This window comes from Podarcis liolepis, assembly GCF_965112155.1.
Source record: "Podarcis liolepis genome assembly, chromosome: 18".
Lineage (NCBI taxonomy): Eukaryota > Metazoa > Chordata > Lepidosauria > Squamata > Lacertidae > Podarcis > Podarcis liolepis.
The window spans coordinates 290,683-313,165 of NC_139572.1; the positions used below are offsets into that span (position 1 = coordinate 290,683).

Here is a 22,483-nt window from a genome sequence, read left to right on the forward strand (position 1 = left end):
TGCCCCAGACGCCCAGAGGAGGGGGATGAGCTGGAGGCACTGTGCGTGAGGAGAGGGGCAGCCCCCTGGATGTTTTGGGAAACAGTGAAGTGGGTCGCTGGCTGGGGAGGTAGGTGAGGATTATTAAAATCCGGCTGGTTGATAGGAATTTAATTAATGAATTATTATTATTATTATTGTGATCAAGATGTTTTCAGACACAGTGAAGTGGTTCGCTGGCTGGGGAGGTAGATGAGAGGCTGAACATTTCTTTCTTTTAATTCAAATTAACTTTATTATTGAAGAATGGATGCTTTTGAATTCTGGTGCTGGAGGAGACTCTTGAGAGTCCCATGGACTGCAAGAAGATCCAACCTATCAATTCTTAAGGAAATCAGCCCTGAGTGCTCACTGGAAGGACAGATCGTGAAGCCGAGGCTCCAAGACTTTGGCCACCTCATGAGAAGAGAAGACTCCCTGGAAAAGACCCTGATGTTGGGAAAGATGGAGGGCGCAAGGAGAAGGGGACGACGGAGGACGAGATGGTGGGACAGTGTTCTCGAAGCTACCAGCATGAGTCTGACCAAACTGGGGAGGCAGTGGAAGACAGGAGGGCCTGGCGTGCTCTGGTCCAGGGGGTCACGAAAAGGCGGACACGACTAAACGACTAAACAACAACAACAACTTTATTAAACATCAATTAAACTCCATTTACGAATTTCTAATAACACAGTTTTTGGGGGTTCGGTACTATTAGTCTTTATCATAAGGACTAGCAGCATTAATAACTAAGGCTTGACTCCTGTAATTTGCTCTACGCGGGGCTGCCCTTGAAGCTGACCCAGAAGCTCCAGCGGGTGCAGAATGCTGCAGCGAGGCTCCTCACGGGGTCTCTGCCATGGGAGCATATTCACCCAGTGCTCCCGGCTCCCGGTGGAGGACAGGGTCAGGTTTAAGGTGCTGCTTTTGACCTTTCAAGCCCTCGTACCTATGGGGCTGTCTCTCCTGGTATGCCCAACGGAGGACCTTAAGGTCCATGAATAGCAACACCCTAGAGGTCCCAGGCCCTAAGGAAGTTAGATTGGCTTCAACCAGAGCCAGGGCCTTTTCAACACTGGCTCCGGTCTGGTGGAACACTCTGCCTCATGAGACCAGGGCCCTGCAGGATCTGATCTCTTTCCGCAGGGCCTGGAAGACAGAGTTGTTCCGCCTGGCCTTTGGCTTGGAGCCAATTTGATTCCCTCCCTCCCTCTCTTTCTTTTTTCCTTTCCTTCTCCTCCTGCGATGTGGCTACATTTTAATATTTTAATGTTGTATTTTAATTTTGTTTTTAAGTTGTAATCATTCAACTTGTTTTTATTATTGCTTGTAAGCCGCTCTGAGCCCGGCCTTGGCTGGGGAGGGCGGGGTATTATTATTATTATTATTATTATTATTATTATTATTATTATTATTATTATTATTATTATTATTATTATTATTATTATTATTACAGTACCGCCTTTGGGGCGTTCGGGGGCGGCGCCTCTCTGAGGCCCTTCTGCGCCTGCGCCCCCGAGGAGGCGGGCCGTTGCCCCGGCGCCTCCTCCTCCTCCCCCGCGCCGCGCATGCGCCCCCGCTCCCCGCGCGCCTCCCCGGCCGGGCAGAGCGGCTCTTTTGCCCGGGCTGGGCGCGGGGCATTGTGGGGAGTGGCTGAGGAAGGAAAATGGCGGACCTGGCTAACGAAGGTAGGCGGACGGGGGGGGGGAGGCGGCGAGGGGCGAGGGCGGCGGGGCCCGGGGCGGAGGGGGCGGCCCAGGAGGGAGAAGCCGCCCGCCCGGCCCGAGGAGGGAGAAGCCGCCCAGCCCCGCCAGGCCCGGCCCGGGAGGGCGCGGCCCGGCCGGACAAAGGGAGCGGCCTGGCCGGCGGGGAGAGGGCGCCTCTGAGCATGGGCAGAGCGCCGGGGCTTGTGAGGAGGAGCCTTCGTGAAAGAAGGGAATGGTGGATGCTGAGAGGCAGCCGTGCCTCTGAGCATGGGCAGAGGGGCGCCAGCAAGTGGAGTCCCGCTTAGCAGGAGAGGCAGCAGGACCTCTGAGCATGGGCAGAGCGCCTGGGCTTGTTGGGAGGAGGAGGAGGAGCCTGGCGTGTGGCCCGCCCCTCCGTTTCCTCGTGAAAGAAGGGAGTGATGGGTGTTGAGAGGCAGCCGTGCCTCTGAGCATGGGCAGAGTGCTTGCACCAGGGGAGGCGGGCCAAGGGTTAAACGGCGGAGGGAGGGCTGCAGAAGGGGAGCCGTGCCTCTGAGCATGGGCAGAGGGGCACCAGCAAGTGGACTCTCGCTTTAGGATGAGAGGCAGCAGGACCTCTGAGCATGGGCAGAGCGCCTGGGCTTGTTGGGAGGAGGAGGAGCCTGCCCTCTGTTTCCTCATGGAGATAAACGGCAAGGGAATGATATTATTATTATTATTATTATTAATAATAATAATAATAAATTTCTATACTGCCCTAAACCCGAAGGTCTCAAGGCGGTTCACATAAATATCTATTGCATGGTAGATGTTGAGAGGTAGCAGCGCCTCTGAGCATAGGCAGAGGGAGCTTGGGCTGAGGAGCAGACCAGATTAAGAACAGCCGCCCCCTCCTGCTCCCATATATATTTGTGTCTAGCGCATATTGGTGCAGGTAGGTATTTTAGGCTGGGCAGGAGAGGATCAGCCGAGGCAGAGAGAACTGAGCCAGGCAGGGAAAGGGGAAACCAAGCCTGGTTCAGGCAGAATAAATTCCGGGAGGCGAGAGTGCCTCTGAGCATGGGCGGAGCCTTGTTGCGCATTTGTGAAGACAGCCGCGGGCTGTGCGCTCTCAGTTAACCCGAGTGCCTTTCCGCTTTTGGTCTCTCTGCAGAAAAGCCAGCCATCGCCCCCCCTGTCTTTGTGTTTCAGAAGGAAAAGGCACAGAAGGTAAGGAGCCGGGGCTTGGCGAGGGGCTGAGAGGGACAGGCACCCCTTCTTGGGAAGCTGGGTTCGGGGAACCCTTGGCTCTCCGCTTGCTGCCATCGTCCCTGGACAGCGACAGGGCTGGCTGCGGGTGGCTGTAGTTCCTCAGCCCCTGGGGACTAAAGGGTCCTTGCGCCCACATTCAGAAATCCCTGCTTTGGGAAGGCGCCAAGGAGATGGGGTGCAAGACAGCAAGGTTTCTGTGCAGAAAAGGAAAGGTTTGCAGGTCTCCCCCTGCTAACGTCTTCATGTTTACGTCCTGCAGGGCAGACAATCCTATGACAACAGTGGGGTGTGTGCATCCCATGTTAGTCAAACGCTGGGCATGCCTCCCTTATTTATTCCCCTGATTTATATCCCCCCTTTGGTCCAAGGAGCTCAAAGTGGCACGCCTCTTTTCCCTTCCCCTTTCCGCTGTTTTCTTCCGAAGGCCCCTGTGAGGGAGGCTGGGAGCTCCTGACTGGACCCCAAAGGTCTCTTGGGGGGCGTGTGGTTGATGGTGAGAGAGTTAGGACTCGACTGGATCAGTTAGTTCAGTTGGGAAGAACAAAACGCCCCCACTTGGACTCAGCCGAAGAATCGACTGTAAATTTGAGAGGGTCAGTGTTGTCTGTGCTCTCCAGACTTGGTTGGACTTCAGCCCCAGTGTGACCAGGGGGGGGGGACTGTTGGGGGGGGGTTTCCTCAATCACTTAGAAAGGTCCTCCTTAAATGGGGAGGCAGGTTTCTTTTCATTAGAACGAATAAAAGTTTGACGTAGTTTAATGCAGACCTTTGATAAAAAGCTCCTCGCAAAAGGGGGAGGGCGTCGCGCCTTCTATGATTTACGTCTGCCGCAACACGCCTGTGTGCGCACCATCTCCTTCGTTTTTATTTCATTTGCTTGCTCAGTTTGCCCACCGCCCTTCCTCCGGAGGTCCCAGGGCAGTGCACAACGAAAAAATGCAAAATACATAACGGAACAAAAAGGAAACCAATAACCCCCTGTCCTGCCAAAGCCGTGAGAAGGCCGCAGAAATACGAAGGCCCAGCTATAGAGAGACGGTTTTGCCTGGCACCCAAAGTGATGTAAGGAAGGCTGCCAGCGAGCCTGACTCCGGAGACCCCCCCATATCTTGAGCAGGGGTGAGGGAGAATGTGGCCTTTGGTGCTGTCCCCAAACTACACACCCCTCCTCACCCTTTGCACCTTTTCTTTTGGTGGGGGGCTGGCTGGGGTGTGTCTTTAGATTCTGACGGCGCCTCTCGGCCGGCCGGATCCTGGGGCGGACATGCACAAAGGTGCGTAAAATCTAGCCTACTGTACAAAGGTAACTGCTGCTTGTGCCAGACGCTCCGCTGCCCAATTTTGCCTCTAGCCCCTGGGAAGGGAAGGCAGCCCTCAGGCTGAGGAAGCTACCTTGGCCTGGATCTTAAAGCCCAAAGGGGCACGTCCCCCTTGTTTTGCGAGCCACCATTCGTTTTACCCATGTGCTGATTTAGTTGTAGGCAAGTCGGCGACATGAGAAACTCATAAGATGGGTGGATTAAAAATTGTTTGGGCGGGGGCTCTGATTTCTTTGCAGCGGCTTTGCAACTCCTTTTTGCCATTGGGTTTTCCGCCCCGTGGCGTTTGTTGAAACACGGTGGCCTCTGCTGCCCTGAGAATCCGCTGGCTTCTGCCGGACTTGAGAATTGCGTGCTTTCTCTGTCAAATTGGAGTGGAAATGTACCTGGCCCATAGAGCTGAGTCTTAATATTATTATTTTGTCTGTGTGTTTTCGTCTAAGGCGGTTTTAAGGCTGACTTCCCTTCAGCCACTCCTACAGAAAAGTTGTGTTTTGAATAGCTTGGCAATGTGGTGTTTTATCGGAAGGGGTGTTCAGTTTTGAAGCCACCAGCCTTTGCTGCAGTTCTGTTTTCCCCGTGTTCGATTGTGAGCCCCCAGGCAGGGACAGGCTGATCTTCTTATAAGTGCCTGGCTATATCATTTTCTTTAGGCGCTCTGGATGTGTGACGTAGCCGTGATAATCTATCCAGCGCATGGGTGTTATTCATGCCAGAGACAAAGCCTGCTCTGCAAGGTCGTTGCACGTGGCAGGAGGATAGTAAAGCGCGAATTCCGCATACTCTGCCTTTCCGAAGGACCTAGGAAGAGCCTTGCATGTTCAGGCCGTATAGTTCAGGGGAGGAGGCGCCTGGGAAAACAGTCCCAACCTAGACCCGTGAAAGCAGCTTGGAAAGGTCCGTGTCTGTTGCTGCAGCCTTGCAAAGAGATCAGTGGCAGTTTAAGGACTTTTGGCTTTCCTGCCAATTATTGTTTCTTAGTACAGCGGTCCCTCTGTTCTCAAACGTCTCCCTTGACGAACGTTTTGGAACCCGAATGCCAAAAACCCAGAAGTAAATGCTTCTGTTTTCGAACGGCTTCTGTGTGCAGACTGAGTGTGCCAACAGTTTTTGAACGTTTCGGAAGTCAAATGGTCTTCCGGAACAGATTATGTTTGAGAACCGAGGTACCACTGTACTGGTTTGTTGTTGTTGTTTTGTAAACTGCTCTGAGGGGACCCCAGGGGTCATCCAGTCCAACCCCCTGCCATTCAGGAACCACAGCTTAAATGCAGCAGTCGGTAGTGGAAGCACAACTAGCCAGAGCACCCTGCTGCCGATACCCGTAAATAAGGCCTGAAAGATTCCTTGGGGTCTCATCTCTCTTTTTCAAGGGGGGGTCGTTAATGGGAGACAGCAGGACCCCAGGAGGCCCGCTGGCCCCAAGAACCAAACCCAGCCCCCCAAACACAGGAGATGCCGTGGGGCCTTGACGCTGTGGGACCGTGATGCTGGCGGTGATGCCCGGCTCCCAATGGACTCCTCCCTCCTTCCATTGCCTGGCACTGAAGGGCTCTTCTTCTCCTTTGCCCCCAGTCCCTTGCAGAGCAAAAAGGGGTGTCGGACTCAGGCGAGGACCCCCCGGGAGAAGCAGAGCCTCCTCGCCGGCCTGCGGGTCACCCCAAGTCACCAGGGGGGTGCAACTTTGAGGCTCCCGCCCCCCCAGGGGCCGATTCCCGCATTCTTCCGGTTCGGCCCGGACTGGCGAGGGTAAGTCTTGGAAAAGCTGGCCGGAAAGGCCTTCCACGGAAACTCTCTCTTGAGTTCTGTTTCTCCCCCCTCTCCAAAGCACACGTTTTCTCTGCGCTTAAATATATATGACCCAGCCTTGCAGTTTAACTTGTCTGCAGCGGCACAAAATGCCTTCCCTGAGCTTTGGTTTCTCCCTCCCAAATTTCAGCAGCGCTGAGAGAAGAGGACACAGTTTCTCCTAGTTTCCGCAGCCCGAGGCCCCACTCCCCCAAGGGGGCAGCTTTTGGAGGCAAAAAAGGGGGCCGTGCAATCAGTGTGGTTCCTTGTACAGTAGGCTGGCCAAATTGTCACAGTTCAGGAGACAGGAAGCCGTCCCAGAGAGAGGCGTGATCCCCACAGCCAAGGAATCGGATGCCCTCCCAAAGCCTCTGGTTTTTCATCTGCTCTTGGGCCTGACCATTGGCCCTGCTGGCAGTTGGTCTCCAGGAGCGCCCGGAGGGCACAAGCGTGGCCAGCCCGGCCTGGAGACATGGAACCAGGCCTCCTTTGCCCTGTATCCGGGGGTGAGGGTGGCCGTCCGCTGTGTGGGCCTTGGGAGGGTCAAGCGCAGGCTGGAACAGGAGTTCCGAGATTGGGCTGGGTGTGCATTCGGTGGAAATTCTGGGATGGGGGCGGGCAAAGGTGTGCTTGGTAAGGGAGGGAACGAAACAGGGTGTCTGTCGCCCTTGAGTGTGCCAAGGATGCACTCCTGTTTTTAGAGGTTTCAAACGGCTAACAGATGCCCCACGAGCTCCAAGGCAAAGGGGGGGAGGGTCAGAAATACAAAAGGGGTGGTATTATTTGTGTTTTTATTCTGCCCTTTGTCTGAAGCGCCCAACATGATGCAGGAACCCATACTTTGGGGGGGGTGAGGGGGGAGCATGGGATGTTTCCAGGTCAGGAGTGGTGGTCCTGTCCTGTGTTCGAAACCCCTCAGATGCCAGGCCCCGTTTTGCGACTGGCACAGATCTGATTGCAACCGCGTGGAGATCTCTGGGTGCCAGGCTGGCAGCGGGCACCTCCCTCTGGCTGGGCCCTCCGGCTTTCTTAAGCAGGTCAGCAGAAGAAGAGCTCATTCTCTGCATTCATCTCCCACCTCTTTCTCCAAGGAGTACATGGTTCACACACCCCACCTCCATTCTCCCTACAACAGCCTTGCAAAGGAGGTGAAGAGGCTGCAACTTGACTTCATGACCAAGTGGGGATTTGAAGCCTAGCTCTGCGTTGCCCACTCTGACTGGCATCCGGCGGCATTCCAGGGTTTCAGGCGGGGGTCTTCGTTTGCCAGCCATGCCTGGATATGCCGCCGGGGCCTTGGGCGACCTCTGCGCCCCTGAGCCAGTGCCCTTCAATGGAAGGGAAATAGCAGTTCTTGGAGGGGGTGGCGAGGGAGAGGAAGGTGCTTCAGGGTTATGTCTCCGCAGCATATCTTTGGGCTGGGGGTTGGCAGGGGACGCCTGCCGTTTTGGGAAGTGTCGGGATTTGGAAAATGAAGCGAAGACAGCACCCTCGCCGCTTAATCTGGGGCAGCGCTGCAGCCTTGGCAGTGTTTTAAAATCAATCCGCCCCCCAGGCTGGCCCTCCCAGACTGGCCACTGGGGACCAGGGCACCCAGCCGAGAACTGGGAACGCAGCAACCTTTGGAGGGCCACCGATTTCCCATTTCTTGGCGCCTGAAGTTCTCCTTCCCTCCGATTCCCTCCTTCCTCCTCCTCTTCCATCCTTGGGTGCAGCTCCCAAACTTGCTCTCCTGTTCTGTGATTTTGGCCATTTTTTACTTATTTTTAATTGAATTTTTAATAGCATCGAATAGCTTTCAGGGGGGGGGGCTGAAATACAGAAAAAAAAGTGTTTTCTTTTAAAAAAAAGGTTTTCACGGTTGTCCAGCTGTGCTAAACATTAGGAAGAACTCGCTGGCAGTAACAGGTCTTTGGCAGAGGAAGGCGATGGGCTTCTCAGCTGCAATTCCTGCACTGCAGAAGGTTTGACCACAGGATCCTTTGGGTCAAAGAATTGTAGAATTGCAGAGTTGGAGAGGACAATTCTATGACTTCCTGCGTCCTTAGGAAAGCAGGGAAAGAATGCCTGCGCCTGTCATCACAAAGAGTCCCGCGCCCTGAATTAAAACAGTTGCTTCTATCCTTTTCTTTTTAACTTAAACAATTGAAAAGTAAGCTTGGAGTGTGCTAAATCCAGACACTCGAGTAGACCTGTGGGACCTTCTTAGCTGCCATATCTGCATACAAAGTGCTACTTTGGCTCTCGAACTTAATCTGTCCTGGGAGTCCGTTCGACTCCTGGAACCGTTCGGAAACCGAGTTGCGGCTTCCGTCCTGCAGCCAATTGGAAGCCACATTGGACGTTTGGCTTCCGAAAAATGTTTGTAGACCAGAACACTTGCTTCCGGGTTTGCCGCGTTCGGGAGCCGATTTGTTCGGGAACCACAGAACCACTGTAAACTAAAATGGACCAAACAGCAACGAAGTTGTCTTAGGCACTTTGACCCCTGGGTCCTTTTCACTCACGTGAGTTGTTTTCAAGGTGGGCAATTTGCCAGGGCTTGGATTCCCAATAATCGTGTGTGTGTGTGTGTGAGAGAGAGAGAGAGGACGATGAAATCTAACTCTTACACGCGTGTATATATATTTGTTACAGAGGTCAGCAGATGGGTCAAGTCCAGAAGACGGGGAAGGTGAGGGAGACTTCGTGTCCGCTGCCTAGAGCCAGTCCAGAGGCGCCCCGAATTCCCATTCTCGGGGTGATGATCCCCCTGTGCCAGAAAGAGACACTGTCGGGATGGGTTGTGTGGAAGGCCAACATGTTTGCGTCGCCGGCCAGGGTGCAGGGGCTTATTTCATTCCCGCCGTTCCGGCCAAGGGATTTGCTCCCACAAGTAAAAAAAACTCCTGGCAGTGGTGGAGCCGGCTCTCATGTTGGGCGTGAGAGGGAGGTGGTGGGTTCCAGGGGAGGGCCAGACAAGGGATCAGAGAGGGAGAGCTGTGAGCGACAGCCACGCTGGCCGGCAGAGGCTACTGGGGGTCAGAGGCCAGCAGCACTTGGGGGACCACAGACGCCCCCTTCCTTCGGGCCCACTCAAGACGTTTTGCCGCCTGAGGACCAGAAGGCACCCTCTCCCAGGGCTAGTAGTTGAATCTTACTCGGAAACTGGTGGGAAGACACCGTAGCAGGCATAGGGCAGGCCGCACGGCAGTGACAACTCTGGCCACTCCTCGTCCCTCAGTTTCTGCCGCCTGAGGCAGCTGCCCCGCTCTTTCTCATGGCAGGGCCGGCATGGAAGACACAGCCATCAGAGGAGTGCCCATCTGTTTTCAAAGCCTGCTTCCAGGTGGTCCCTCCTGCTAGTTGGGTTTCAACCCCGAAGGCTGAGACGACACGAGGTGGGCTTCCCTTTCACCCTCCCTTTCTCTCTCTCCTTCCCCCCAGAGTCCGACCGAGAGGATGGGAGCTACTGCCCCCCCGTCAAGCGCGAAAGGACCTCTTCCCTCACACAGTTCCCGCCTTCGCAGTCAGGTAAAGGGGGGCGGTTTATTTTCTCAGGGGGCTTGCGGCCTTTTTCTTGCAATGCGCTTCAGCTAGGAGCGGAAGGGGAGGTAGATCTGGGAATGGGTCTGGCTGCCAGGAAACACAGCTCTGGGCTCCAGGATTTGTTCTGGGCTGATAACAGAAAGGACGGCTGTGACATAAATTGCCCATTCACTGTCTATCTAGCAATGGAGAAAGGGTGTGAGCAAATTAAGTGAGAAATGGAACGGCTCTGGGGCAGATGGGCTGGTGGCCTCATCCAGCAAAACTTGTCTTCTGTTTTTACATATGCTTGTTGTGGGGAGCAAGTTGTGTCCTGGTTGGGGATACTGCTCAGTATTGTTTTCACACACACAAGCTGTTTCTCTCTTAACTGCAACAGGGGGTCTTTACTCAGCACCAGGGAAAATACACCCTCCCATTTCGTAGAAATTGCTTAGAAAGGAGCTGCGTGTCTTGTCCTCTAACCTTTCCAGGGACAGCTGGAAACATACCATATTTTTCGCTCTATAAGACGCACCAGACCACAAGACGCACCTAGTTTTTGGAGGAGGAAAACAAGAAAGAAAATATTCTGAATCTCAGAAGCCAGAACAGCAAGAGGGATCGCTGCGCAGTGAAAGCAGCAATCCCTCTTGCTGTTCTGGCTTCTGGGATAGCTGCGCAGCCTGCATTCGCTCCGTAAGACGCACACGCATTCCCCCTTACATTTTAGGAGGGGAAAAGGGAGTCTTATAGAGCAAAATACTCTAAATGCTCTTTCCCTTAAAAACCTGAATTAAGGCTAATGAAATCCCCGTAAAAGTTCAGGAGAGTCTTTATGTCTGTTACAGTCGCTGCTGGAATTCTAATCGCCAAAGGCTGGAAGGGAGAGGATATCCCATCCAAATTAGACTGGCAAAATAAAATAGAGTACGCTGAGTTGCTAAGAGAACGTTACAGATGAAAAATTTATCAGAGAGTGGGATATATACAGAGTCTATGTTAAAGAACATTGTCAAAAGATCAATCCTTGGCAGGTTTTGATTGAGCTTCGGTGCGTAAATAGGATAATTTTAGAAAGTAAAATTTATAGTGAAATAACACAGAGAAAGTAAAGTTTAAGCACGCATTTAAGGAATTCAATTTGGGAACGTGGGGAAGATCGGAGGTCTTGTCAAATTTAATCGCAAATTGGTGTACAAAGCAAGTATTAGTTTAAAAATTAATAATTGTGTATTTTTTGTTTCTCATTTTGTCTATAACGTCTATTGTACATTTCTGTTATAATGTTTTCAATCAATAAAGCATTCAAAAAAGGAAACATACTCTTTAAAAAAGAAGTTGGGGTGGGGATTCGAACTCAGCTCTCTCCTAGCTTCCACACTTACTGCCCCCTTATGCTGATTCTCTGGGGGCGGGCAGCAAAATGGGGGGGCACTGCCCCCCAGGCTCTGAGCATCCTCTCTCACCCTCTCTCTCTTCCAGTGACAAAGAACAATGTCTTCATGCCATCGAGCTTATGCGAGCCTTCGGCGGGGAACTCCGACTCTGAGCCAGGTGAGGGTCTCGGCTGGGCTGCTCCCCCCCCCCGCCCCGCCTCCCCACCCCCTCCCAGTTTTGGAAGTGGGAGAGAGAGAGGGCAATGTTTTCCATTTTTCATTCCAGAGGAAAAAAGCACTGGATTCAGGTTGAAGCCTCCCACTCTTATCCATGGCCAGGCGCCCAGCGCAGGTAAGGAACAAGTTTTTTTACCCGAGGGCACTGGGAAAACGGGGGCGTATTTGCTGCTTGTATGATTATGTTAATATTCCACCTTTCCTCCATTTTTTTAAATCGGAGTCCCCCAAAATAGGGGGCGTCTTATAAGAAGTTGGCGTCCAAAACATTAGGAGGGCGTCCAGCTTAGGGGCTGCTGGCGAGCTTTGGACCGGGCTTGGGGGGGGGAATCCCCTCCTTCATCTCTGCGCAAGGCCCAAGGGAATCCTTTCTTCTCTTCTCCTCCCCCCCGCAGGGGTCCCCAGCCAGAAACCGAAGGAACAGCAGAGAAGCGTCCTGCGCCCGGCAGTATTACAAGCCCCCCAGCCAAAGGCTTTCTCGCAAACAGGCAAGTGACTCCCCCGGGCGCGGGAGGGAGCAGACAGACTTGCTTCCTGGGTCCGTGAGCAGCCTTGTTTCTGGCAAGGAAGAGGGTCTCCATCAAAGCCCAGCATCCTGGGCAACCGGGATGGCGCTGGGGTCTAAACCACTGAGCCTCTTGGGCTTGCCAGGAGGTTGGCAGTTCGAATCCCTGCGATGGGGTGAGCTCTGTCCCAGCTCCTGCCAACCTAACAGTTCGAAAGCATACCAGTGCAAGTAGATATATGGGTACCGCTGCGGCAGGAAGGTAAACAGCGTTTCCGTGAGCTCTGGTTTCCGTCACGGTGTCCCATTAAGTGGTTTAGTCCTGCTGGCCACATAACACCAAAAACTGCCTTCAGACAAATGCCGGCTCCCTCAGCCTGAAGCGAGATGAGCACTGCAACCCCATATTCACCTTGGACTGGTCTTAACCGCCAGGGGTCCTTGACTTTTTACCCAAACAGAGACCCCAAAGGGAAGCCCCCGAAGCAGGGGCCCACTCTGTTAGCTCAAAGGAACTCAATCACCGCCACCACATACACCCAAAATGTGTTCTGGGGTTTCCCCCAACCCTCCAGGGCAAAGGGAGATTTCTGTCGCACAAGCCAAACTCCTTGTGCTAATGGAACCAAACCCATCCAAATACAGTCGTACCTCGGAGGTCAGACGGAATTCGTTCTGAAAATCCGTTCAACTTCCAAAACGTTTGCAAACCAAAGAGCAGCTTCCGATTGGCTGCAGGAAGCTCTGGACATTCGGCTTCCGAAAAGAGTGCGCAAACCGGAACAGTCACTTCTGGGTTTGTGGTATTCAGGAGCCAAAATGTTCAACTTACAAGGTGTTTGGAATCCAAGGTACGACTGTATTGATTTTGCTTTGTGGTAAAAATGGGTCATGGATGTAGGTCCCTCTTTTGGACTTCCCCTCGGAGCACCAGGACGCTGGGCGAGACGGGCCTGATCCCGCAGCCGGGCTCTGCTTGAGCCCTTGCGATTCTGCCCCGCTTTTAAAAACCAACAAAACCGCCGCCGAGAAATAAGGGCTCTTGCAAGAACAAAGCGGGGGCTCCTTGCGTGCTTTTAAACCTGGCGTTTTCTCCTCCGCAGTTCCAAGCAGCGGGACCAACGGCGTGAGCATCCCTCCGGACCCCGTGGCCGCCGTGTCGGAATCCGCAACGAACGCCGTGCCCAAAAGCCCCGACACAGAGGAGAAGGTGAGTCTGTCGGGAGCCCTGAGGTGTTGGCGGAAGGGAGGGCGTGGGCCTCGTCTGCCAGTCCTGGGTTTTTATTCTGCAATTTGATGGTTGGCTTGTGGTGTTGGGGGGCACCCTCGCTGCAGGAATACAGGGGGCTCCCTCAGTCCAGGCATTCCCTGGCTCCCAAAGACACACTTTTTAGGCCAGTATCTCCCCCGGAACGTCTGCTTTTAGCTGTTTTGGTGGTGCTTTGCAACCGTGTGTTTTTGTGCGTTGCTTAAGGAGTCCAACAGCACCTCGGAGACAGAGAAGGCAGACCAGAACACGCCACAGTCCTTTGTGTTTGGGCAGAACCTAAGGGACCGTGTGAAGGTACGTGTCAATTTGATAGTCGATGCGATAGGCAGGGTGGACATATTGTTGGCACCCGTCTGTCCTGAGAGACAAGCGAGTAAAGCCAAATAGCTGTGTGAGAGGCACTGAAGTGGGACCTCCTGGGGTTCAAGCCTGGGCAGTGGGTCTGGGAGTCCCGGGCTGCCCAGACGACAAGAACCCCCTCGCTGAGCAAGATGTTTTTGGCACCTGCTTGGCTGCCGGAAGGAGCCGTGCAAGGCGTCATCCTTGGGGACTCCAGATTTGTGTCGGGTTTCTTCCAGAGCCTTTTCTTCTCCCAAAGATGTCCCACAAAGTTTCGGGCCAGCGTTTTCCTCGGCGGGCTCCCTTCCCATCTGCCCCCCCCCACTTCCCCCTACGGCACGTGTAGAAACTGCTTTCCTGTAATAAACTGAGCTAGAGAGCGGCGACGGCCTTCCTCAGCCCTCCCCGCCCCCCAAATCTCGGTGCGTCTCACTGCTTCCCGTCTCCATCCCAGCTAGGGGACGAGGCCGACGGCGCCGTCGACGCACAGAACTCCCGGCTCCCCAACTCGGAGGCACCTCTGGCCACAAACTACTTCCTCCAGTACATCAGCTCCAGGTGGGGAAGAGACCGCCAACGATTCCCCCTCCCCTTCCCTCCCTCTCCTTGGGTTCTGCAGCAGCCTCGAACCCCAGGCCTTCTCTCCTTCCTCTGCGCCGAGAGGGCAGCGAGTCCGCCGTGTCGCTGTCGCAGGGGAAAAACAGAGTGTTCCTCTTTTTCCTGCAGCATAGAAAACTCGACGCACAGCGCGGAGGCCCCCAGTAACAAGTTTGTGTTTGGCCAGAACATGAGCGAGAGAGTCTTGGTGAGTCCGCCTCCCTTCTTCCCGAGTCCAGAGACAGAGAACAACATCCCTGCGAGGCCACTGACCGCCTGTTTGCCTTCCTCTTCGTTGCATTTCTATATGTCGCTTTTTGCTTCCCGGGAGCTCAAGGCGGCCTGCACGCTTCTCCCCCTCTAAGGCCCTGCAGTGTGAAGGTTCCTTGGGGGCCGGGGGGCGCCTCTAAGGCCAGCCCGCCTCGCTGGGTTGTTGTGGGGATAGAAGGAGGAAGTGCGGGGAACCGTGCACATCGCCTGAGCTCCAGGCAGTAGAAAGGCAGTGTGCAAATTCAATCACTCAATGAATTCTTTGAATACCAAAGTGAAAACAAATCTAGGTTTTTCCCCCTCTCCATTTGGGGGGCAATTGAGGTTCTGGCAAGGGACGCGGGTGGCACTGTGGTCTAAACCACAGAGCCTAGGGCTTGCCGATCAGAAGGTCAGTGGTTCAAATCCCCGCGATGTCAGGGTGAGCTCCCATTGCTCGGTCCCTGCTCCTGCCAACCTAGCAGTTCGAAAGCCCATCAAAGTGCAAGTAGATAAATAGGTACTGCTCCGGCGGGAAGGTAAACGGCGTTTCCGTGCGCTGCTCTGGTTCGCCAGAAGCGGCTTAGTCATGCTGGCCACATGACCCGGAAGTTGTATGCCGGCTCCCCCAGCCAGTAAAGCGAGATGAGTGCCGCAACCCCAGAGTCATCCGCAACTGGACCTAATGGTCAGGGGTCCCTTTACCTTTACCTTTTTACAAGGTTCTGGCAGCTGTGTCCATTGCTCCTGAGAGCTTTCAGTTCTGTAGATTTAGACAGCAAAGATGGAACGGGGTGCTTGAGTGTCCTGGCTCCATAGAGTCATGAAATTGTAAATTTGGAAAGGGACCCCAACTTCTGCTTAAAAGCCTCCCAGGGAGAAGAGCCCACAGCCGCCCTGGGGAGTCCATTCCAGAATTCAAAGACTTGTGGGCAAGTCCCACCCCGGTGGGAACTTATTGCAGGGCAGCCGGCTCAACTTCCCAGCAGGATGCTGCACCAGGACAGCCGCCAGGTCGCCCGTCCCCCTGGAAGCCAGTCTGGAGCGTTTCCTTGGTAGCGCCCCTGTTTTCTGACCGCCACCCCTTTCCGGCAGAGCCCCCCCAAGTCGAGCGAAGCCAGCACGGACAGCGTCAAGGAGAACGCCGGCGGAGATTCAGGCTCGGAGTCCTCGTCGCAAGAAGCCACTCCCGAGAAAGGTATGGGCGTCGGGCTCCCTCTTCTCCCCATCTCTCCATCGACTCAAGAGTCGCATGCGCCAAAGTCCGGTGGGTTTTGGCAGCTGTGCTCTTCCTTGACCCGGGTGTCAAGTCAGGGAGGGGAGGAACCGTTCGTGCTGTGACATTTCAGAGCCCCTCTCCACCCCGCCACCAATAATGCGGCTTATTTTATTTTAAGGTAAGCGCAGGTGGCGCTGTGGTCTAAACCACTGAGCCTCTTGTGCTTGCCGATCAGAAGGTTGGCGGTTCGAATCCCCGCAACGGGGTGAGCTCCCATTGTTCTATCCCAGCTCCTGCCTACCTAGCAATTCGAAAGCATACCAGTTCAAGTAGATAAATAGGTACCGCTCCGGCAGGAAGGTAAACCGTGTTTCCGTTTCGGTCGACCCAAAAGTTTAAAAAGGAACGGGAGATTCGTAGGCAGTATTTAAAAGAACATTGTCCCCATAGTAAAACTTTGGAAGGCTTTGAGTAACTCTCGGAATTGCATATGGTATAAAGAACACAAATAAGATGTAATAGAGGCTACGTTTATTGAAAAATAGAGGCAAGTAGCAAGAAAGCAAAGAATCATCAGCAAGGAGGTCAGAAGTCGATGGCTGAAATGTTTTTGCGTTTTCACATTTGTACTTTTTTGTGAGTTATGTGCTGTGTTATTATTATTATTATTTGTGTGTCTGGCTCATTTTTAAACCAGTAAAGATTGAATTTTAATTTTAATAATAATGCTGATGTGGCCTATCTGTTCTCCAGCCAACAACATTTCAGAGTCGCTGGCCGAGTCTGCCGCAGCCTACACGAAGGCGACGGCCAGGAGGTGTCTTCTGGAGAAGGTGGAGGTGATCACGGGGGAAGAAGCCGAGAGCAACGTCCTACAGGTAAGCAGGAGACGCGGGCAGTGGCAGCATCCCATGCGCCCCATCTCTGCCGGGACATTTGCAACATTTAAGACAGTTGGATTGGTCAGAAGCGGACTTGAATCCTGATTTGGGAGAAGGAGCGGGCTAAACAATACAAGCATTATATGATAGACTATGCCAAATATAAAATAATATACAGTCGTACCTTGGTTCTCAAATGGAATCCGTTCCGGAAGTCCATCCGACTCCCGAAACCGTTCAAAAACCAAGGCGCAGCTTCCGATTGGCTGCAGTTCTTATCTTCTTGATTTCTGAGCTTCCCAGTTAGTTTTGCCAGTTCGGCATAGTCCGTCAACTTGGTTTGTCAGTCTTGGTTTGCACCTTGTTGACTGGCAGCCCCTGTTCCCCTCGCAGCCTCCTTCACGCCAGTCTCGGTGCTCTGCGCATGTTCCAGTTTCCTTTCCCCGCAGACGCTCCTTGCTGCCGCCTCCGCCTTCCGCGCTGGGCACGTCCTGGAGTTCCTGTTCGCGGGGAACGGCGGTCTTTCCTCCTGCAGCTTTCGATCTCTGCTGCCTTCGCTGCTAACGTCCTTCAGCCCCTTTCCTCTGTTGCAGATACAATGCAAGTTGTTTGTCTTTGATAAGAACTCCCAGTCTTGGGTGGAAAGAGGCCGGGGACTCCTGAGGCTCAACGACATGGCTTCCACGGACGACGGGACGCTACAGTCGCGCCTTGGTAAGAGCAGGGGCAGAGGGGAAGCCCCCGTGAACTGGGGGTCGCAGCCGGGGGCCAGCCGGGGAAGGGTCTGCCAGGGGAAGCGTTGCAAAGGCAGGCTGGTCGTTGGGGCTGAGCAGGAACCCCAGAGGAGATAGATCACTTCCTTAGAAAGATATTCCAATGCCACTGATGCCGACGGAAACGAGGAGGAGCTTTCTGACAGCAAGACGATGCAATAATGATGAGGATAATAAAGTTTATGCCCCGCCCATCTGGCTGGGTTTCCCCAGACACTCTGGGCGGCTCCCAATAGAACTTTAAAAACACCATCAAACATTAAAAACTTCCCTGAACAGGGCTGCCTTCAGATGTCTTCTGAAAGTCATTTTGTTGCTAATAATGGTAATAATAATTTATTATTTATACCCTGCCCATCCAGCTGGGTTCGCCCAGCCACTCTGGGTGGCTCCCAACAGATTAAAAACAGAATTAAACACCAAACATTAAAATCTTCCCTACACAGGGCTGCCTTCAGATGTCTTCTACAAGTCAGGTAGTTGATTATTTCCTTGACATCTGATGGGAGGGCGCCACCACCGAGAAGGCCCTCTGCCTGGTTCTCTGTAACCTCGCTTCTTTCAGGGAGGGAACCGCCAGAAGGCCCTCGGGAGGAGGACCCCGGTGTCCGGGCTGAAGACGCTGGGATCCGAAATAAACGCCTGTTTGCTCTTATGAAATCTCTCTCTCTCTCCTCAGTGATGAGAACGCAAGGCAGCCTTCGGCTAATCCTGAACACCAAACTGTGGGCTCAGATGCAGATTGACAAAGCCAGCGAAAAGAGCATCCGAATCACAGCGATGGACACAGAGGACCAAGGAGTCAAGGTTTTCCTTATATCGGTAAGGAGGCGGGATTTCCATGTGTCATACTTTCCCCCCCTAAACTGACGCAGAAATTGCATTAGCCTAAATTGTGCGAAAATTGAAATTCTTTAAAATATATACGCCCAATTTTCCTATGCTCCACAACCCCGAGGTGCATTTTAAATAAAAGCACACATTCTTCTCATGTGAAAACACATCTGGGGGCCGGATTGAGAAGGCACTTGGGTCAGATCCGGCCCCCGGGCCTTAGTTTGCCTACCCCTGCATTAGGGCTACATTAGGAAGAAGAAGGGGGGAAGAGGTGGAGGGATTCCCCCACCCGCTTTTGAGAGGAGCCCCTCTTTGCCCCGCAGGCCAGCTCCAAAGACACGGGGCAGCTCTACGCGGCCTTGCACCACCGGATCCTGGCCTTGCGGAGTCGGGTAGAGCAGGAGCAGGAAGCCAGCAGCGCGGCGCCGGAGCCCGAAGTGACCCAGTCCAACGAGGACGACAGCGACGACGACGTCCTCGCCCCCTCGGGGTCCCCCGGAAGTGGTGAGCCAGGGCGGCAGGAGGGGGGGGGCAGGGCTCGGCTCCCCTTTCCAGGGGCCTTAACAATCTCCCACGTTTTTCGGCGTGGCATTTTCAGTTTCCTTGACCGGGGGCTTTACTAACGGCAGAGGAGGTTTGAGGATTTGCAAGGAATGGGGTTTGGGGGGGGGTGTTGAAAGGGAGATAATCACACAGCATTGTAGAGTGTGTGGGAATGTTTCTTCTTCTTATTTTCTATTATTTTTACTCCGCCAATCTGGCTGATGTTTTAATGTCTTTTCAACCCTTTGTTGGAAGCCGCCCAGAGTGGCTGGGGAAACCAGCCAGATGGGCAGGGTATAAAGAATAAATTATTATAATACTATTATTATTATTACTTTTTTAAAAACCAAACATCCACCATAATTGCTCCCTCCCAACCTTGCTCAACCTACCAACTTTCCACAACCCTCAAAGGCTTTGCTGTTGCGGTTTTTGTTCCATTTTCATGTTCTCTTGAGACCATTTTTGCCGCTTTGTCTGCCGGCTTCGCAGCGAGCCCTTGGGTTCATGGGTGTGTTTTTTTTATTTGCATGTCATTTGGATTTATTTGTCGGGGGAAATTAGTCGCCTGGAGCCGCGCTCTGGTCTCCCTAGGTGAGCCCAGCGGCCGGTTTTGCAGCGCCTCCTTCTCTCCCCCCACCCGCAGGTCCCACCAACGAAGGGGACGGGCAGACGACGGGCGGCACATAGCAGCCGCGATCCGCGCCGCCGGAAAGAGCCGCCGCCCCCCGCCGATACCACCGCCCTCTTTGCAGACCCCCCTCTTGCGGGGCGGGGAGGGCCGACCTCCCTCCGACCAGCTCTTGCTCCGGGCAGCGACGGAAGCGCTCGAGATTGACGAACTCTGCACATCCCAGTTCTGGTTTTTTGGGTTTTTTTCTTTCCCCCCTTCCTCCCCCATCGTGCGTTGGACTTGTGGGGGGGCGGGGCAGGGGGGCGGATCTGTCAATTCCATATTAAAACGAGAAAACGCAGCGGACTTTGGACAAAACAGGCTGAATGTGGTTTTGGGACATGTACAAAAAGAGAAAGAAAATGCTCATCATATTGATGAGCCCAGGGAGGAGAGGAATCCCCTTTTCCTCCCTTCCTCTCTCCGCCCCCCCTCTCTCCACACTTGGCGAATATTTGAGGGGGGGGAGGCACCTTGAGACTTGCCACGACTTGCCCACGGGGATACCTCCCGATTCTCCTCTCCGGTAGCCCTCCAGGCTTGCGCCGCAGACGAATCCCTCCTCTGACCGCCATCCCTGCCGGATTCCACACGGAAGACTCTCTTCTCCCCCACCCCAATTTGCCATTTTTCCTCCTCCTTTTTTTTTTAGAAAAAAAACACTCGCCCCAGCAGAAGAACCTTTTGCTCCCGTCTCTCGTCCGACGGACATCTCTTGTCATGTTTTCTCCTTCCTCGCCTCGGCCCCAAACATCCACCCAACCGTGGCTGATGCGCAGAGACGCTTTGCTAATTTTTTTGGGGGGGGGGGTGTTCTTTTTAAACTGCCTTTTCCCCCAGTTACATCTCACCAGGCCGATTCCTTACTCCGGTTTGTTGTTGTTATTATTATTACTACTGGTTTGCCTGGCGTCAGTCGTGGCAGAAACTTCTCCTTGAAAGGTAGCCCCCCCCCCCAGTTTTGAAACAGATTCTCCATCTCTCTTGTGCGTTGAGCAAATGGGGGGGGACGACGACCTTCTTTTCTGTTCTTATTTAAGACAAGCAAAGCCATATACACACACATATATATAACTGGCGCCAATGTGTCTGTCGGCTTGTGTGTGTGTTGGTTCCCCCCCCCGCCCCCCGTTTCCTCCTGGTCTTGTCACGGCGCCAAACAGCTGGTTTGTAGGGTGAGAAGGGGGCTTTGCTTTGCTCCCCCCGCCCTGCCCGATCCGGGAATATTTGCTGGGCACGCAAAGAGAGAAAGAGATACCCACCCCAAGCGCCTTTCCCCTTGATCAGCCGACCTGGGGTTTTGGGTCTGTGTGTTTATTTCTGTTCTGGCTTGGTAAAAACCTGCTGCTGTGTGTTATTATTATTATTATTATTACTTTAAAAATCGGAACGTGCCCTGGAATCGCCACCTTTGGGACGGGGCAGGGGGTGGGGTCGTATTCTCTGCCCCTGTGGTTTTTTGCCAGCCAAAGAAGGTCCGCTCTGTCATTTTCTGGATTTCTAGTGGGTAGCGAAGATGCCCCCGGGGTCAAACAAAGGCAGCCTCAAAGCGGATGTGGCCAGGAACCGGACATCTCGCCCTTCAGGTTCTGGATGGGGGCGCAGGTGGGATTTGGGGGGACGCCCCCTTGCTCCCTACACCTCGGCTAGGCCGCGCATGAAACGGCTGGCAAGAAGGCGGAGAGTGGGGGGGGACACCGATCCACAGAGAACAGTTGGAAAAGCAAGCCGCTACCTCTGCTGGGCCCACAGTTCCCAAACCCACAGGGCCGTGTCTGGTGGGCAGCCTTGGTGCGGCTGAACTACGACTCCCATCTAGTCCGGGAAGGCGGGAGCTCTAGTTCAGCAATGCCCAGAAGGCCAAAGGGTGCCGAGGCAGCCCCCGCTCCTGTCCCCCCAGGCAGGACGGCTCCTCCAGCGCAGGGCGTTTCTGCCTCTGCAAAGTGCGTCAACTTTTCCGACTCTTTATTTTTACCGGAGAAAATTGGGTGGGGAAATCTGGTCCTCGGCGTGAGAAAGAGAGCGACTCGCAAGATGTGCTTTTACGCAGGCGTGGCAAGGGGGCTGAGGGCTCCCCCGTTTGGGTCTCACATGTGCGAAAAGGTTCGCAAGAGGGCAGCGCTTGAATGGTTCCAATGGTTAACGTTGCATTGAATGTGTTTAAACAGTTTTCCTCCCACAGAGTTCATCCTTTCAGGGGGGGCGGAAAGAAATTATACACATATATATATATCTGGCAGCTATTTATGGATGTGGTTTGGAGCCGGACACAGGTCACTTGTGGCAAAAGAAGAGGAGAGGGTGGACGGGAAGATGGAATTTTTAAAATAATTTCTCGTCTCTCGTTTCCTGTGCATACTTTAGCCGGTCAGAAAACACCCGTTCCCCCCCCCTTTTCTGTCCCCCCTCCCTGGCCCTGCGTTTTATTATGGCCCCCTTATTCCTCTCCCCAGGGAGGGAGGAAGGTCGGCTGGGCCAGAGACAAGGCTGCTGCGTTGAAACTTTTCCCTTCCTTCCCCCCCATTTTCAACGCTCCCCCCGGCGCCTGCCCACTTTGAGCCCAGCTAGTGAGAAGTTGGGAAAAATGCAAAATACGATTTCCCCCCCAAAAAAGCAAAAGACTCAGACAACGCCCCCTGTGTTTTGGAAGATTTCTGTACAATTGTCATATCAGATGTATTTGGGAATTACATTAAAAAAAAAGAGACAAAACTTGTAACGCTAAGTCCTTGCTTTCTTGGCTGGGTTTTTCTTCCCTTCTCGCTAAATCTTCCAGGCGGCTTTCACCATGCCCACGAAATAGTCGTCGCTGTCAATGGAGGCGCTGACTGCGCTGTAGTAGTTCAGGAACTCCTCGGCCGTCACCTGCGGGTACAGGAAGCCTGACAGGTCTGCCGCCTCTTCGACATGCACCACCCTCACGACCATTTATTCCTGCCTTGCCGGGGGTCAGACTACAGGACCCTCAGGGATCCCGTCCAACTCTGCAGTTCTCGGATTCTAGGGTCGTCGTTATGTAAGTACTAACCAAAGCTGTATGCGTAAAAATACAAGGTGAAAACCAACTAGGTTTTTCTTTCCAGGCAGGGCGAATATCTGTGGCCCTCCCCTCATTTATTATTTCTATTCTTAATAACCTGTCCAGCTAACTGGGTTTCCCCAGCCACTCTGGGCAGCTCGCAGAATATTAAAGGCAAAATAAAACATCAAACGTTAAAGACTTCCCTAAACAGGGCTGCCTTCAGATGTCTTCTAAAAGTCAGGTGGTTTATTGCCTTGATGGGAAGGGCATTCCACAGGGTGGGAGCCACCACCGAGAAGGCCCTCTGCCTGGTTCCCTGCAACCTTGCTTCTCGCAGGGAGGGAACCGGCAGAAGGCCCTCGGGAGAGGGACCCTGGTGTCCGGGGTGGAG

General features: G+C 53.7%; 2 protein-coding genes across 5 annotated transcripts in view; one reads left to right on the forward strand and one right to left on the reverse strand.

Moving 5' to 3' along the window:
* On the forward strand, window positions 1–21,782 carry RANBP3 (RAN binding protein 3). 4 transcript variants are annotated; one of them, XM_083483879.1, is made up of 18 exons: window positions 1–109; window positions 2,857–2,912; window positions 5,849–6,022; window positions 8,699–8,735; window positions 9,488–9,574; window positions 11,054–11,125; window positions 11,234–11,299; window positions 11,580–11,672; window positions 12,793–12,899; window positions 13,164–13,253; window positions 13,753–13,856; window positions 14,025–14,103; window positions 15,240–15,342; window positions 16,117–16,241; window positions 16,838–16,958; window positions 17,697–17,839; window positions 18,178–18,358; window positions 19,044–21,782. In XM_083483879.1, exons 1-18 carry the CDS (start codon window positions 70–72, stop codon window positions 19,085–19,087), a joined length of 1,722 nt encoding a protein of 573 aa, XP_083340005.1. In that variant the 5' UTR covers window positions 1–69; the 3' UTR covers window positions 19,088–21,782. The 4 variants fall into 4 exon arrangements, with proteins under 4 accessions (XP_083340005.1, XP_083340007.1, XP_083340006.1 ...); XM_083483880.1 differs by lacking the exon at window positions 1–109 and adding an exon at window positions 1,587–1,706; XM_083483881.1 differs by lacking the exon at window positions 5,849–6,022.
* The window catches only part of CAPS (calcyphosine), a 6,443-nt gene continuing 5,669 nt past the window's right edge, over window positions 21,710–22,483 (reverse strand). Inside the window, exon 6 of the mRNA XM_083484150.1 lies at window positions 21,710–21,935. Within this exon, the coding sequence (XP_083340276.1) occupies window positions 21,834–21,935 (102 nt within the window). The 3' untranslated portion in view covers window positions 21,710–21,833. The remainder of the gene's footprint in view (window positions 21,936–22,483) is intronic.

What these genes read in the sequence shown, in the direction of transcription:
- RANBP3 (XM_083483879.1), top strand. Translation starts at nt 70, where the DNA reads ATGTTTTGGGAAACAGTGAAGTGGGTCGCTGGCTGGGGAG. An exon ending in AAGTCCAGAAGACGGGGAAG is followed by an intron (nt 8,736 to 9,487) that starts GTGAGGGAGACT and finishes CCTTCCCCCCAG; the next exon opens with AGTCCGACCGAGAGGATGGG. An exon ending in GTTCCCGCCTTCGCAGTCAG is followed by an intron (nt 9,575 to 11,053) that starts GTAAAGGGGGGC and finishes TCTCTCTTCCAG; the next exon opens with TGACAAAGAACAATGTCTTC.